Source organism: Chanodichthys erythropterus, chromosome 20 (assembly GCF_024489055.1).
Source record: "Chanodichthys erythropterus isolate Z2021 chromosome 20, ASM2448905v1, whole genome shotgun sequence".
NCBI classification, from domain to species: Eukaryota; Metazoa; Chordata; class Actinopteri; order Cypriniformes; family Xenocyprididae; genus Chanodichthys; species Chanodichthys erythropterus.
This window is the reverse complement of record NC_090240.1, coordinates 11,212,375-11,230,082: the sequence shown is the minus strand read 5'-3', so window position 1 is coordinate 11,230,082 and position 17,708 is coordinate 11,212,375. Positions and strand designations below refer to the sequence as shown.

General features: G+C 37.5%; 2 protein-coding genes across 3 annotated transcripts in view; one reads left to right on the top strand and one right to left on the bottom strand.

The window, feature by feature from the left end:
* Positions 1–366: 366 nt before the first annotated feature.
* On the bottom strand, positions 367–13,082 carry rnf114 (ring finger protein 114). The gene is made up of 6 exons (XM_067371385.1): positions 12,909–13,082; positions 12,116–12,266; positions 4,771–4,877; positions 4,202–4,316; positions 1,824–1,931; positions 367–755 (listed from the first exon to the last, which is right to left on the bottom strand). Exons 1-6 carry the CDS (start codon positions 13,025–13,027, stop codon positions 690–692), a joined length of 666 nt encoding a protein of 221 aa, XP_067227486.1. The 5' UTR covers positions 13,028–13,082; the 3' UTR covers positions 367–689.
* A 536-nt stretch (positions 13,083–13,618) lies between these two features.
* The window catches only part of spata2 (spermatogenesis associated 2), a 6,045-nt gene continuing 1,955 nt past the window's right edge, over positions 13,619–17,708 (top strand). Inside the window, exons 1-4 of one of the 2 annotated variants that reach the window (XM_067371050.1) lie at positions 13,619–13,759; positions 15,803–15,906; positions 16,086–16,553; positions 17,045–17,708. The exon at positions 17,045–17,708 is cut by the window's right edge and continues 1,955 nt beyond it. In XM_067371050.1, the coding sequence (XP_067227151.1) occupies positions 16,221–16,553; positions 17,045–17,708 (997 nt within the window). In that variant the 5' untranslated portion in view covers positions 13,619–13,759; positions 15,803–15,906; positions 16,086–16,220. The other variant, XM_067371049.1, reaches the window with a different exon arrangement.

Here is a 17,708-nt window from a genome sequence, read left to right as displayed (position 1 = left end):
TCCCATGATTTACTCACCCTCAAGCCATCCTAGGTGTATATGACTATCTTCTTTCAGACGAACACAATCAGAGATATATTTGAAAATATCCTTAGTCCTCCAAGGTTTATAATGGTTGTGAATGGGGGGGCTGCGTTTTGAAGCCAAAAATAATAATGCATCCATCCATAAAAAAAGTAATCCATATGACTCCAGGGGGTTAATAAAGGCCTTCTGAAGCGAAGCAATGCATTTTTGTAAGAAAAAAATACATACATAAAACTATAAATTCAAAAAATCTAGCTTCGACCATAATGACGACTGTGCACAGAATATGCAGAATAGCCAGAAGCTAGTTATTTGAAATTATAAAGTTGTAAATATGGATATATATATATATATATATTTTTTTTTTTATTTATTTATTTTTTTTTAATTATTATTATTTTTTTTTTAATGGATGGATGGATGGATGGATGCTTTTTTTTTTTTTTGCCTTCAAACACAGCCCCCATTCACAACCATTATAAACCTTGGAGGACTAAGGATATTTTTTTAAATATATCTTCGATTGTGTCAGTCTGAAAGAAGTCATATAAGATAGTCATATATACTTAGGATGGCTTGACGGTGACTAAATCATGAGATAATTTTCAATTTTGGGTGAACTATCCCTTCAAGTTTAGCTGGGGGTCCATGTGTCCCTCACATCAGTTTTCCATGAGAGAGCGCTGTAGAGCTTCTTGGATCATGGCTTGCTCATCTGTAGCATAATCCTGATAAAAATAGAAAAAATATACATGTATTTAAGATTGGTTACAAGCAGTCTAAGCTCAGCTCACAGACCACCAGCATTTCATTCATTTAAAAGTTGACTATTTAGGTAGGAAAAAATAATAATTTACATAGAATTTAAATAGTCAACATTTATACAATTTAGTCAAAGTAACTTAAAATATTGAACAGAAAGAACTCTAAATGGCTTTCATCACTGATCAAATTTAGTTGACCTGACCTTATGAGCAGAATAATTTCTGAATCATTTCTTTTATTTATAGGGATGTGGAGATATTTGTTATTCAAAATAAGTAGATGTTTTAGCTCCATTTAGCTCTATTTAGTGTCCCTTTAGTGTCCCTTTTGGTTTAAAGGGATAGATTTAAAAAAAAAAAAAAAAAAAATCTGTCTGTAAAAGAAGATATTAAAGAATGTTGGTAACAGTTTCTGGTCACTATTGACTTCCATCGTTACACACGCACACACACACACACACACACACACAAACACACACAATAAATATATAATGGGGACAATCAACTGTTTGGTTACTCACATTTTTGAAAATATCTTCTTTTGCATTCAAAAGAACAAAGAAACTCATACATGTTTAGAACAACTTGAGGGTGAGTAAATTATGAAATTTATTTATCATTTTTGGCTGAACTTTACCTGTTCCTGTATTACCTGTATGTTTCTTCAGTTTAAATTTGACTTTTTTTGGTGCACAGAGGTAACTCTAAACAGTTTCATGAGTTTGCCTTACATGATACATGATTAGACAAACAAATTATTTAGTACAATATTATATATATATATATATATATATATATATATATATATATATATATATATATATATATATATATATATATATATATATGCAATATTAATACCCAGCTTAAATTAGACCCAACTATGTACTATGTATACCAAATGTAATATGTAAGTTAAGGTAAAATCTAAATTTACAAAAAAAATCCCATGCTAAATCACTGTATCAACAGTAAGACGTTTTTCTTTTAACAATGGAAAATCAGAGCATGGAACTGTCTTAACCTACTTACCACAAAAGTATCGTAAGAAAAAGCATGTCTTATTCTGAGGTGCTGAAAGAAGTCAGCGCTCCTGTAATTCGGGTCGCCCCAGGGCATTGAGGCACATATTGGACACACCTGCAGGAGTGGAGAGGAGGTTTACAAACTTAGAAAGAAAGACTCCTGACTCCACAGGAACCATTTCTATTAAGGAGTGATAGCACTAAAAAGGTAAATCCTGACATGTATAACTTATTAATGATATTCAATATGCACCAAAATATATGTAGATGAACACTGATTACAATACTCTTTACCACTTCTAGGAATATTAAACACCTCTCAGAATATTATCTATGTAGAGGTAATGGCTCACTCAATAGAGAACCTCCAAGAACCTTAGAAATGACCCTTTCCGAACTGATCAGCTGTATAAAGAACTTTTTTTCTTTCTTTTTTTTTTTTCATCAAAATTCCTTTAATGTGGCATTTTTCAGAAACTCTGAGATGGACACTTCTATCTGGTAAATTGTTCAGTACATATATGCAATTTACAATAAACATAACTGGTTTCAGTCAAGCCTGCTGTGGCCAGTTGCATATAAACAGCCTCTATGTTAACACTACTCCTCTCTTCATCTCAATGGTCTAAGAACTTGTTCATTTGAAATGGAAATACACACACATACTTGTATATGTGGTTTACGGGGACTCTTCATAGATGTAATGGTTTTTATACTCTACAAACTGTATATTCTATCCCCCTACACTATCCTTACCCCTAAATTTACTCATCACAGAAAACTGTCTGCATTTTTTTTTATTTAAAGGAGGGAAAAAAAAATAAATAAATAACTTGTAAGATTAGTCTAAGCAGTTTATGCAACCAGCCACTACCTGTCACGATCACCGTCTGCCCCTGTCTAGTTCCGGACTCCATTTCCCATCATTCCCCTCGCCAGTCACATGCTCACTTTGCCTGGTATACCGTTCTGTGTATGATATCCGCCTGCCTCGATCTACTGCCTGTTCCCTGACTACGATTCTGCCTGTTCCTTACTGTTCCTGGTTGTTCCTGTTTTGACCCTGCCTGTACGACCACTCTACTTCAATAAAATGCTGCATATGGATCCCTGCCTGAGCTCCCATTCATTACACTACCAGTTTAGTCTCCCGAACCTATGGCCATGTAAATAATAATAATAAATTATTATTATTATTATTATAAGTACATCCCATTGAAATGGTTAGCTTTTTAACATATTTCCACCAGCAAAGATTTGACCCTCTTTGAAACAATGGCTATTCATAAAATTGATACACACTCTATGATAAATAAAATGGGTATTTTGTAGTAATTTTAATCTAAATGGGGGAATAAAGAAGAAAAAAAAAAGTCATATCAGTCACATGGAAAAGGTAAGTGCACTCTTACATTTATCACACATTCAAAAATCCAAAAAATTAGAATCAGCTGTTCAAGATTGGGTGCCAGTGATAAGAATCTGCTTAGGAAGTGCAGGTGGAACCTGTTTCATTTAAAACTCTCACATCTAGTATCTGGTGTTCCCTTTTGTTATTCAGGTGTGTGGTGTCATTATACCACAATCTAAAGTTTTATGAGGCTTTCAGAAAAAAAGGTTTGGATGCCTATGAGTCTGGAAAATTATTTGAAATACATCATTCCACTCTAAGCAAAGTCATCAAGTGGCACAAAAATGGATCTGCTTGCAAGTATACACTGTTGGTGTCAAAGTGCATGCTTTGACAATTAGAATGAGTCTGCACAAATTTGACCTGTATGGGAGGAGTGCCAGGAATAAGACTTTGCCATCTAAAAAGTAGCAAGACTACAGTTTGTGAATGAACATACAGGCAGTAAAAAACACCCTCGAACATCTTGCAACTGAAAGAATATTGCATTGGGGAATGGTAAGGGAATTCCATCATGTCAGAGACTGGTAGACATTTATGCAAAATGCCTACAAGAAGTTATTTCTCCCAAGTCCTACTGCAGCCTCTGTACTGTAACTACTGAAGCCAAGGATGTACTTACTTTTTCCACAAAAGAAAATAACATTTATTGATATTTCTGTTGAATAAATTATTGAAAAAGTGAATTTCCCTGTGGTTTTGTTCAAGTATATAAACTTCAATATATATATAATGTCAACTAATAGGCACTGTTTCTGAGTTTTGCTTGTGTTTTTTTTTTTTTGCAAAAAAAAAAAAAAAAAATCCAACAATTTCCATGGGATGTACTTATTTTTTCACATGACTGTAACTACAACAAACTATGCTTAAATTTCTTTGTATCAAGACTAAAAGTGCATTTACATTTTCAAAAAATTATTGAAAACTACATTAAAGAGGGAATCACAAGCATTAAACTCAAGCAGAAGCCTCACCACTGGACGTGGGTCGTGTGCGTGCTGTGAGGTGCAGTGCTCCACTAGACCATCCTGGTCAAAGTTCTTCTGGTTACAGTAGGGACAGGTGAATGTATAACGGTTCGGCACTGAACTAAAGGAACAAGAAACCAAGCAGTGTGCATAAGTCAAGATGAAAAATAAAATAAACAGGTGATTCTTCAATCAGGGCACTTTTGACTAATATAAATGTTTTGGAATAAAGGAATAAAGATCTGATTGTGTCCTTGATGATTGTGTGAAATTTTTGTATTCTTTGTGACGGTAATGCCGTGTGATGGTAATTAAATTTTTTTCACATTTGACAATTTGGACAATTTTTCACATTTGGACAAGCCTTAAACTTGCTATCACAAAATGTTAACTAGCAAATAATTCACTTTAGAGAGATTAACTAAAATTTAAGAAAAAAACATGATTAGTTGTTATATAAGAACAATATATTTTTGAATGACAAAAAAGTTTCAATTAAGTATTTCCTAATTTAAAAAAAAAAAAAATCACCCACATATACATACAGTATTAAACGCTGAAGAATGTTATATTACCTGACAATGGCAGACTGGTTCTTTGAAATGGACTTCATACCATCCTTGATATAGTCTTGATATTTGGAGCACATTCCTGTGTGGTTTCTCATGTCAGACAAAAGAACCTGGTGGATAATGGATAAAATTTTAGTTCAAGTTCTCTGACCACCCACAGTCTGTTCAGGGACCATCTGACGCATACCATGCACTAAACTGAAAATCCAAAGCTCCAATCTGATAGGCTTGTACATAATTTCCACAAGTCAGGATGTGGTTTCCATCATTTTAACAGACAATATATGTTGTAATGTTTTGATCAGTCTGACGGCAAACTTTTTTTTTTTTTTTTTTATTGGCTTTACACAATTCCCAAACATTTATGTACCATTTGTCCAAACACAACCAACAAAACTCTGGAATTTGTCATATTATCGAATGCACTTGGCATGTTTTCAAGTAGCCCCAAACTGATATCTGCTTGATTAATAATACACACAACACAGGAAATTCAGTTTTCCTATATGTTTACACATTTCTCACAATTGCATTATGTAATAGAAAAAAATATATAAAAAGGGAAAGTATACATAGAGCAAGGAAATTTGCAAGAGAAGAGGGAAATAAAGAGGTCTAAGCGTAAAGGTGGTGGTGTGGGTAGAGGAAGCGGTTTAATGAGAAGGAAAGGAAGAGTGGAACATATAGAAGGAGATCATACTGTATATGAGGAGAGAGGAGGAAGTAAAAAAAAAAAAAAAAAAGAGGATTGGAGAAGAGCTGAGTACAGTGGAGGACATTAGTGTAGTTGAAAGAGCAAGAGGAGAAATTGTAAGAAGACATGGACATAGTGAAAGTGAACAGCAAGGTGGAAGGGGAGGGAGGACAGGTGGATTTCCTATGAAATCAGAATTACTCCAATTTAGTGGTTCTGAATCTTGGACCTGAGGAGCCCTATCTGAGGGTATGGGGGATTTTGGATTCTGCCCCCAAATTTTATTTTTATTTATAAGAAATTCAAGATAAATACTTTGGCATAATGTTATGTTTGAATATACATATAAACAAATTATCAAAATATCTGTAGTTTTAAAGTTGTTGAGATAATTGAAAAATTTCTATATTCTCCAATGTCAGGGTGGCACAACTGCAAATATATTATAAGGTAATAACCTTAAGCCTGATACGCCAACATACAGAGGACCCCAATAGATCCTGTGAAAAGGGTTGCAGATATCTCTCAAATTCCAATAAAAACAGCTAATTTCATGTATGGGTAGATATATATTTACAAATATTTGATTGTACCATTAAAAAAAAAAAATAAAAAAAAAAAGGATTGAAACTTTGAAAATGTTATGCAACAACTGAAACTTGTTTAAACACATTGTTCATGACTCAAAAATATGCATGTATCAGTTTTTAAAGATTTTTAAAAAAATACCATTTTGAAGCTTTATTTGCTCAATGACCCATATAACAAAACCTGTTGGAAAAACATTACAATAAACATATATTTTCGTTAGTGTATTTGTACATCTACAGCTGAAAATGTTCTAAAATCAATATACGATATGCCTGTAGTTTTGATGTTAGTATTTACTTTTAATAAATACATTACTAGACAAAAATGCAGTGTTTTATTGTGTAGTAAAGTTGAACTGTTTAGCAACAGTCAGTGTGTTTAGATCACTGTGTTAACTGTTTTGAGAGCAGGTACATTACTTTGGAGAAATGTGTCAAATCGATTGAGAAAAACTAATTTAGTAAAACTTAGTACTTATTAATTTTTGGTAAAACAGAACTTCTGATCACAAAGGTCTGATCACTGGGTAAGTTCCACTCAAAAACACTAAAACAAATAGTTTCAAATCATAAGGTTGCGCTACTGATAATAATCATTATCCGTCAGCTTGACTAAATAAACTGTAAAATTTCCTTCATGTTTTCATGTTCAGACTTCAAGAGAATAACGTAACGCTTGGTATTCTAATGTGACGTGGTTTAACTAGAATATATTTGGCATGAGCTCTTTCCAGTCACTGCATTCTTTTACTTCTGGTTATTTTCTATTTTTCGTTTGTGTTCCACTGTAACAGTATGGAAAAAGACAACATATTCTGCGCATGTGGTCTGCATGCTCTTTTTTTCTCCATAATTCCTCATGTCTCTTTCCAGGTTTGTTTTCACACGGATGCTTTAAAATGTAATTGTCTCCCCTTTTCACTTTTAATCCCTATTAGCAGTGTTTACTGGAATATTTATACAGCAGGTAAATAACGTTACAACATATATTGTCTGTCAAAATGACGGAAATCACTTGAAATATTACCACTTGATGTTCCAATTAATGAACATTTTTGATTATGCGTTATATAATACAGGCATATATTACTACAGTGATTAACACGTCCATAATATTGCTGCGGAAATAATCGGGGGTTATTCATGGTCTATAATTTGTTAATGCTTTAACACTTTTAAATGTCATTTTAGATGTCCTCTGAATATATATTTATTTATAACAAATCAATTTTCAGTTTTAAATCTGTTTCACCTTTTTTAACGGCTCTGGCCAAACATGCGGAACACAGACACCCGCCATTTTAAAAAAAGCTGTGTAAACACACAGATTATAGCCTATATATTTACTACACAAACATGGAAAACGTCCAAAGTCCAGGCAAATCTCAACCTTTATGCTTATGCTAAGGAGGAAATCCAACGCGACTTTGAAAGGAAAAAACGAACCATGACTATGTATTTATGCTCAGCTAGCGACATTGGGAATTAACCACATGGCAAACGCTGTAATACTTTTTCATATAACGTCTACTTTCTTATTTTAACAGTTCTATCCAATATCGTATTAGATAGTAAAGTAAAATGGGAGCGATGCTAAGGGCTGGCATTCTCAGCGGCTTCAAAATAAAAGTCCTGCACAACAACCAGATTCCCTACTAGTGGTAAGAATGAAAGAAAAGAAAATTTAGTTCTCGGGTTCCCTATAACTGAGTTTCTATAACTACATGGTGCGAAAGCCCCTTATCTCTGACCAGGTGCCCAACTGCACATTTGCTGAGGGGTATGCAAGATCAGTGTTGGCGGCCAGTTTTAAGATTTTCAGGTAGGCTTATATCTAGTATTCAGGTACAGAAATTGAATAATTAAATGTTAAATAACACTGCATAGTCTTCACATTATAAATATAAGTTATTTAGTCAAGTGTGTATGTGAAGTTTTAGCTCAAAATATTTTTTATAGCATGTTAAATTTTTCACTTTTTGAAGGCAGGAGAAACGTTCCGTTTTTGTGTGTGTCCCTTTAAATGCAAATGAGCTGCTGCTCTCAAGAAGAGGGTGGAGTTTCAAGAGCTCTTTTTTAGCAGTGCCAATTACCTCACATCAGATCGATTTTAAAATATCATATTAAATACGGGATGGCTTGTGTTGATAAATGGCATGCAATTAATTTTAAAACGTATTGTATGATGGAGAAAATTCTTTATTACTGTTACTAAAAATAAAGCTGCATCTGATTATGCTATGTTAGCTACTTGACAAAATAGTGTTTTTTTCTCTGAGGCATGGTAAAGCATGGTACAAATAGTTGGAAACATTTGGGATATTGTAAGTACTCAAGGGAACAAAATATATATAAACACTGGCCTAGTGGTTTTTGGATATTTTACTGCAAAAATATTACATATTGCACCTTTAACTATCTTAAAGTCATTGATTAGCATATTCTGTCATGATAATTTATAAATCGCTTGTGTGGGAACTGTTGTAAGATCCTACAGAGTCAGAGAATGCTGTATAAAGACAGAACAGGTATAGTTTAGTTTAATTAGGGTTATAACTTATGTTGTCATCTTGCTTTTATGACATGCTATTGCATTTATGTGACATACTGTATTGCAATAACATGGCTTCACCTCACCCCCTTTGTTGTGTGTTCTCGGGGGGCAGGGTTTATGTAAATTTTAGGGTTAGTGATGTCAATGGGCGACCAGGGCGGGCGAGAGCCGTGAGGGAATGGCGCAAGGCCGGTGGCACGAGAGTTAACAAGCTACACCTGGGAGGCGCACCGGCCTTGAGTCTCTGAACCGTGTTACATTGGTGCCGAAACCTGGGAGGAAGGAGGGACATGCTGTTGGAGAGCCCTCGCTGCTGAGGGGGATCACAGTGCTGCGGAGTCCAGGCAGCGCGGGAGTGAAGACCGCGAGGGGTACTGGTACTGGTACTGGAGCCTTGTGAAAGGTGGGACGGAGACCCGGATGCCGTGCTCCTGGGACGAGGTGGGGTGGCTGCCGTCCAGGATGGAGCGGAGGAGTCGGCGCCATCCGCCGTGGGCCGGAGCCTGCTGCCGTCCACCATGAAGGGGAGGAGCAGGGGACGGGGGACTGGCGAGAGCCGTGAGGGAACGGCGCGAGGCTGGTGGTGCGAGAGTTAATGAGCTACACCTGGGAGGCGCACCAGCCTTGAGTCTCTCACAGAGGAGTTCCAGGAGCATAAAAGGAGGAGCGATGACAGTGAAGGACGAGAGAGGACCAGGCCTGGGGCCTCATTTATAAAACTTTGCGTAGATTTCATCCTAAAAGTGTACGTACGCGCAAAAGCTAGATTCTGCGCACGCACAAAAAAAATCTGATTTATAAAACCATGCGTACGCCAGATCCTGCGCACAAATCCCTTTATAAATCCCAGTCAGCGGAAGATTGTGCGTATGTGCATCTCCACCCTGTCTCCTCCCCGAAATCACTATATATGGAGCTTACGACGCCTAGTTTTACTATGCATAACCTCATCTGCATATCATTTCCATACATATTCCCATCCACGTGACATCCACGGTTAACACCGTCAAAGGTACAAGACATTGAAAAATATTAGATATGGACTATAAATGCAATTTGTGCCACACATTATGTTGATAAAGATAATCCAATATCCTCTTTGTTTTAGAATAAATATATCAAAATATCCATAAAAACAAAATTGTATAAAATACTTCAGATAAAGGTTTTAGAATAGAGATGATTCATTCATTTCCACTGGCCAGATAGTATTTTAATAGTTTTAAACAATTCAAATCAAATTTATGCAGTTTTGCTGATATACATATCTTTTAGGAAGTTTATAAGCTATTATTTATAGGCACTTATTTATTGCAGTGTAAATACAATTGTCTGAAACGGCGCGTCACTGACAAAGTATTTTTAAAAGAAAACATGCAAATCTTACCGTTTTCCTCAAATTATATCCTTCAAATGGTAATTATTTGAAGATCCTTCACACGAACACCTCCTGCAGCTGTGGTTGTACAGTAAGATATTATTGGACCTATTCAAACTGGACAACGGACCGTTCGACCACCGAATCCAGCAGTGTTTTCCATAATATCCAAGTGAAGTGTGCATCACTGATCGTCATTCTCGAAAAAATATTTTGTCATAGCATCTGCAGTGTGGTAAGAGGAATTATTGTGCTTCCAGCGCTCCTCGCTGTCATTAAAGCAGCGTGTCACTGGAAAAGTGATCGAAAGTAGCACATCTACAATTCATATTACTTTTGTCTCCACTGAGGGGGAGCATCCATTATGATTATATGTTATATACGCACATACCTTTTTATAGCCCATTCATTTAAAAAAAATAGTAAATTCAAAGTATTTGCACCTGGTTAAGAATGCGGATAATGATAATTCAGGTTGATGCAATTTGATTTATTGGGTGATGTAATAGGATAATTTAGAAGTTTTTCATTTTAAATAGTTATTGCTATTTGGCCAGTTGGTGTCGCCAAAACACATACTCTTCTAAAAGAGTGCGTACGCACGGTCAAGAGCATCCTTACGGTGCGCACTTATTTACGCCAAGTTTATTTTTTATAAATCCCGATATGTGCGTGGAAAAATGCGTAAAAAAACATAAAATAAAGTCCAGGGGCCTGATGTATAAACGTTGCGTACGCACAAAATGGGCATAGAAATATGCGTACGCAACGTTTATACATCAGGCCCCTTGACTTTATTTTATGTTTTAATATGTTTGTGTGGCTGGCAGACGTCTGCGAGGGTCTGCCGGCATTACTTTCGTTGTGTTCTTTGTTTATTTTAAATGAAAGTTTTGTTGAACGTTCGCCGGTTCCCGCCTCCTTCTTCCCGTATACACAAACTGTGTTACAATCTCCCCTGCTTTGAACTTTGAGCGTCGTAACTTTGCAGATGTTGTTTATGCTCTAACAGCAACATTACACACTAACTAAAGTTAAAAAAAAAGTTAAATCATAATCAACCACCCTTTTAAGACAAAAACAACCTTTTACGTGAATACTCGCCAAGACTGGCATTTTGAGAAAATTGTGTGTTCCAGTGCAAGAAGACGTGAAAGAGAACTCAATTCGGTGCTGAGATGCAGATATACCACAACTTATTTTTTTGAGCGCCAGAGACATTTGGAAATTAACTGATATCAACATGAATCACTTTGCATTCTCAGGCAACAAAGTTAAATGCTGATTAATTTAAAGACTTACAGTGATAAAAATGATAGATTAATCTTATCATTTTGCCTTTTTTTGCACCCCAGAACACTTCCCATTTTGGTCATGGGACAGGTTTTTTCACAAAACCTTTGCTCTCTAGAAACCCAGTCAGTTTGGGTTAAAATTATTTAAAGGTGCCCTCGAATGAAACATTTAATTTATCTTGGCATAGTCAAATAACAGGAGTTCAGTACATGGAAATGACAGTTAGTATTTTACATTACATAATGCCAGTCACGCTATCAGAGCGCCATCTAGTAGGTGTTACCCAAAAAAGTATCAAAGTGTCGCCTCTTGGGTTCTAAGCTCTTTGCTGTGTATTTAAGCCCTGTGTTTGTTCTGTTAATTTGTTTTGGAAATTGTTTTTGTGTTCACTGAGATATTGTTTACAATGTTACTTTTCAAAGGGGGTGTACTCATTTACGCTGAGCACTGTACATCTTGTAAAAAGGGGCATAATAGGTCCCTATTAAGGCCGCTTAGTTTCTGTCACTAATATGAACTAATCAAAAAATAATACAGAAACCTCCAGGAGTCAATGGTCCACAACAGGCCTAAATCTTTCAAGGTATTAGCACAAAAACACACTCAGCAATTTTTTTTTTTTGTCAATATTGCACCCCTAATTCTATAGTAATTAGTAATTTCTTCAATATTTCCTGTACAACCATTCAAGGTTCCCTACTGTGATTGATCAACTTACATATCGGTCTGACAGTCTCTTCCTGGCGGTTTTTGGCCAGAATAAGCACTTATAAAAATGAATGCACACCACTGAAAGTAACATATACAGTTTAACTTGCATACATGCACCCACACACCTCATTTGTACAGCCTTTGCACCTGCCGATTGATCTTTGCATCAAGTCTTGTAAACGATCTGCTTTATGCCATTTGCGCAGATCAGTCCTGCAGACTGCACACACAGGTTTCTGAGGCCGCAAGCACTCCTGAAGGCAGCTGTCACAGAATCTGACAAGACAAAATGGACATATTAACATTAAAACATTTATACATGCAAATATGCAGATTTGGCTGACAAACAAAACAATCCCACTTTGCAACAAAATACATGACTCTGTATCTCACTATGTATATATTTTTATTGAAGGTTTCATCAACACGGTTACCATATTTTCCCCCTCCATTAATTAAAATAATGTTCAATGTATTTTCACAAGGAATTCTTATTTTATTGCTTTTACTAGTGTGTTGTTATGATTGTCAGTAATGTCTGAGCCTTACAATTCATATAAAAGTATTAAAAATCACCTCATGAAAATGGAAAAGACCCCATTTTATAGAAGGACACTGTGGGTGTTGTAGTTTGTTAATGCAAAGGCATAATTGAGTGAGCACTACAACTCCCAGAATCCCACACTGCAAAGTTTTCTACACAAGAAGCAAAACTGAAAGTAACCAATTTCTGTCTTCCGAGAAAATATTAGCACAACTGTAGTTATTGGTTAATATTAGACACAGTCATATTAAGTTTAAATTACATGATATGGAGGCTGTGCATCGGTTTCACGTGATGACGAAACGAGCATTAAACTAATCAACATGTCAATCGAGAAGTTACTGCTGTAAGCACTAGACCTCATGGATACTCACGTATGTCCGCACTGTGTGGTCATCGGACAGATATATATCTCCAAACATACAGGACATAGGAAGTCATCGTCTTCAGCATCGTTCACATCAGTTTGAGGTACTGTTTTGACCATGGCCATGTCTGCTGCGCTGTGTTCCGTGTTCTTGAACTCCGGTGAGATTCACTGTTGGGATGGGAGGAGCAAAAACTCAGCTGATCTCATGCACACGCATGAGAAATTAAATTATTACACACTTATTATTTAGACTAATGACAAAAAGCCACAGAGTTTAACCAAATGAATAGCACATATGTGGTGTTTGTGTGTCGTCGACGTGTTTTAATGAAGAGTTATGAGCGTGATATATTGCTAGTGGTATCCGATTCATGGATGAATCACTTGAGCCGGTTCTTTTAAATGATTCGAAAGCCAACGTGAAAACGAATCACTCGACTGGTATAACCTTTTTTGAGTGAAACTGATGGGTGAGAAACGTAAACAACGTAACATTTGACAGAAGGAGGAAAAAAACAAGGGTCTCAACTGGAATGACTGCAACAAAATGGAACACATACATTGTCACTAAATGTATACAATTACAAACCTGCGTTAACTGAAAACAGCACAGTGTTTGAGCAACATTTATTAAAGTACAAAAAGAAGACGTGAAATGCAGCGCAGGGATTTCTGGGAACTATTTTTAGCGATGCCTCAAATGAATCGAATCATGTTGCAGAACCGATTCAGAACCGAATGAATTGGACAGTCCAACGCAAGTCCTAGCTGCAGCCTGCAGCCTCGGGAGCGCGCAGGGGAGGTAGTTTGGCGCATGGGCAGTGCGGCTGTGGGGATTTCCAGCGGAACATGAAGGTAAGAGACGCTGAATGATGGAGAGTAGGGCGGCTCATTAATGGTGCCCAGCACTACACGACACTGAACGGGCATGTTTTCATTTAAGTGTTCTACCTCAGGTAATTAAAAAGTAATTGTAGGATGGTGTATGGTTACATTGTGTGGTGTGTGGGTTTACAGGGCCCTGCAACTGCGCTAATGTTAGCAGTTGTGTGCTAACTGCATCTGATAAATGTCAAAGATGGGGTTGAAACTAAATAGAGTAGAGTTACGACTTAATTAATGTCTATCCCTTTAATAAACACTAGTTAAGAGATCAGATCGGACTGTCTGCTGTTTTGACATTTATTTACTGTATGTAAACGAGACTGTCATATTAGCTCTGTGGCTAAAACACGTCACTGTTTATGTCACTGTAGCAATGCAATATAGGCAGAAATAATCATTTGTAAATACTTCACTCTGTTCTCTGCGAACCCTGATTTTTTTAGGTGGATATTTTCCACCTTTTCCATAATCAATGTGATGTTGTGATTATGATAGGATGTTATCCTGATGGTGATAGATAGATAGATAGATAGATAGATAGATAGATAGATAGATAGATAGATAGATAGATGCAAAGCTTGGTGTTTAGTGTGAGCATGTATTCAGCAGCTTGAATGACAGCCTGCATCATCAGTTTTTGTTGAGGGTAAATGCTGGAAATACTGTGTATTTAGTTGGCAGCCTAACCAATGAGGAATGAAGTGGTTTGTGTTGCAATATTGCACACAGTCCACATTTGCTTCTAGAAACAGTGGTTTTGAGCTCTCATATAGGCAGGTTTACATGGAAATCTGTGTATGCACAGATTCTTGTCCCCTATCCCTTATCAGTTTGTTTATTAAACACTTTGGCTAATTTGCTGATAAATTCATTCAATGACATCTAATACCTGGAGAAAGCAATCCATTAGAATTCCCATTAATCTCAGTAAATGCAGGACAGCCCGGAAGTACTCTTCTATATGACCTGCCGTCTTTGGGGACAGACATTTTTCTGAATCGATCACCTGAGCAGTAAATCCTGATGGATGATGAAACTACATTCCAAAACCCTTCTCTGCTGGCTGTTTTGTTGGTTACATGAGCTGTCAAAGGCAGCAGACAGTCAATTTTGCATTAATCAGTTTTTAAATGCCTTACAATAAAAATCTGACAAATCATCTAAAATAAAATATTTACAGTGTATATGTTGCAAAAAAATGCATTTTGTTGGAGTACAAAACTACATTTTAATGGCATTCATTAGATGAGGATTCTTTTTGTATCCAAAATGGTGTCGTTATGGCATCTACCAGCTAACTGGTCGTGCTAACTTTCAACTTTTCATTTTACTCAGTTTAACCAATATTTAAGTCCTTTCCACAGAAACACACAAATATCCATATACCTAACCTAACTATAAATTAGACCACATTACAAATATGCAATTAATTTTCATTCTCATGGTCTGCTTTGGTCTTTCTGTGATGCATGTCTGCATTATGAATAGGGTTGGGTATCGAAATTTCCATCAACCTGGGATTCGATAAGATGCATTTTTTGATTCCACTTAATGATTCTTGTGTTTGCATTTAATTGTGATTTTAAACCATTCAAGCAAAATAAAACGTGAAGGAGAAGTGCTTCACACACATCTAAAGCACGCACAGTGAGCCGCCTCTTTTATATTTGTGCTATTGCTAATTTATTTATTTTTTCTTTTATTATTACTTACTATTTACTTGTAAAAATGTTATTATTTAGGTTACTGATTTTTGTTCATGGTATTCAGTATTTTGCAAAAAAAAAAAAAAGTTTGATATCTAAATATATATATATTTTTTTTTCACCTCATTGGAATTGAAACTGGGAATCGATAAGCAGAATCAGAATCTCTAAAATTCAAATGATACCCAACCCTAAATATGATCTAGCTTTGTGATTGCAAGCAAAGGGACTGAGGCAAACCCCCCACTTATTACACTGCCACCTGAGTGGTGTTATTCAAAAAGATTTTGTTCTTCTGTCATTGCAGCAGCTGGCAGCATTGGGCATGGTGTTTTTAATGTATGCTTCTCTCTGCAAGCCCTGACCTTCAACCTACTGCAGGGGGAAAACCTGACAGTGAGGGCTTAAAAGGTGAGGAGTCTCCATTCAACCACCTTCTCATGTCATGTTGCTTCTTTTGAGGTGTTTTGGCTAATGAAGCACCCAGAGATGCCTATAACAATAGGAAAGAGCCCTGGGCAAGGTGTACGCCCAAATTAAACCAAGCACATCTTCACTTTCATTATTCCATGTCGCTCCTTTGGAGGAAGATTGCAGCTTGCTGATTTCCCCCACCATACTGCACCGTTGTCCCAGTGGGAGAGAGGCCTTGAGATGGCAAGGGGTCCCGTTTAAAGAAACTCCTGGATTGTGGGATTTGCAAGCTACGCAGCCCACTGCCACCAATGGATGCCAAGTTGCGAGAAGATTTGTTCCGCAGGTATGTGGCATCTCTGGAGAATCGGCTTGAGGAGGGAACTGGTGAAGGAAGAGGAGATAAGCAAGGAACTAAGACTGAGGAAGCACTTATTTCTACTGCAACAGCACTGCTAGGCTCATACCAGCCTGATCCAGGGCAGCGCTTTCGCATGGTTCGGTTCTATGACATAGCTGAGAACTCATTGAGGACTCAGAGAGGAGCAAACTTGCGGACATTGGAGACAGCCTTTGCAACGTTGGAAACCATCTGTACCAACTTGCTGCTCTTTCCGTGGAAGAAGGAGTTCCGTTGCATTAAGGTGAGTCAAGAGAATAAAGGTGTACTCACACTAGGCGATCTGAGCCGTGTCTGAGCACGTTTCACACCCAAAGTCTGGTTCAGAGCACGGTTCAGTTGGGCTCAAGTGCGGTACACATGTAGTGTGATCTCTAACTGCGCTGGAGCACAGTACAGCTACTATTGTGTGCACTACTGTCATCATTACGACAGCAAACATCTTCTATAACTACTTGGATAGTAAACTTTTCAATAAATTTAATTAGAATATATTTAGGGCTTATAACAGGTCTGGTTCTCGTGCCAAGGCACGGTACAGCACAACCGTGCCTAGTGTGAGTACACCCTAAGGTTGTAGATTCAGTGAGACTGCATTTTGGGGTTAATTAGTGAGCCTTCTATTAAAACCTTACATTTTTTGTTTGTGAATGTGAAAATATGAGACAAGACAATGTGAACCTCATAATTCAATTTGCTTTTGACAGTGTAATGACTTTTCTTTCACTCTTACAGACCTTCACAGGGCCATACGTGTACCAGTTGCAATCGGTGATATGCGACGCAGACCTGCGTTCACTTCTGCGTTCCATGGGCTATTCAAGAGACCAGGAATTGCAGTACCACGTTAGGGACCATCCAGGCGGAGCTTCCCACCTTCGACAGCTTGCCTTTGAACTGCTTCTCGCCCAGGCTGAATGCCGTCTACTCAGCGAGGTGGTGTCCATGTCTCGGGGTTTTGCCTCAGAGCTGGAGGCCGTGGAGGTGAGAAGGAACACCAGAGAAGATGCAGCAGGGTGTGCTGACGCCCTCCGTCGACGAGAGAGCCTTACCGGAGACTTGTCCCGCCTGTCTGTGCGGCCAATGGATATCGACCGTGCACACCTAAGGCGAAGCGGTCGGCCGTCCAAGTCAGTGGATGTAACGGACAGTGCAGGACACTGGCACCAAGCCAGCAAGCCAGTGTTAAAGGCTTCACTCAGTCTGCGCAAAGAGCCATTGTTTGTTGACACAGAGGAAGACGTGAAGGATGAAATCATCCGACCTAGCCCCTCGCTTTACCCTGTGGCAGCACCACCCTCTTACAGCCCAGTGGCTGACTTCTTTCCTATTCAGTCACCCCCGTCTGAGCCATACTCCTACCACTTGTCCTCCTTGGATGAGGTGGACTTGTACACTG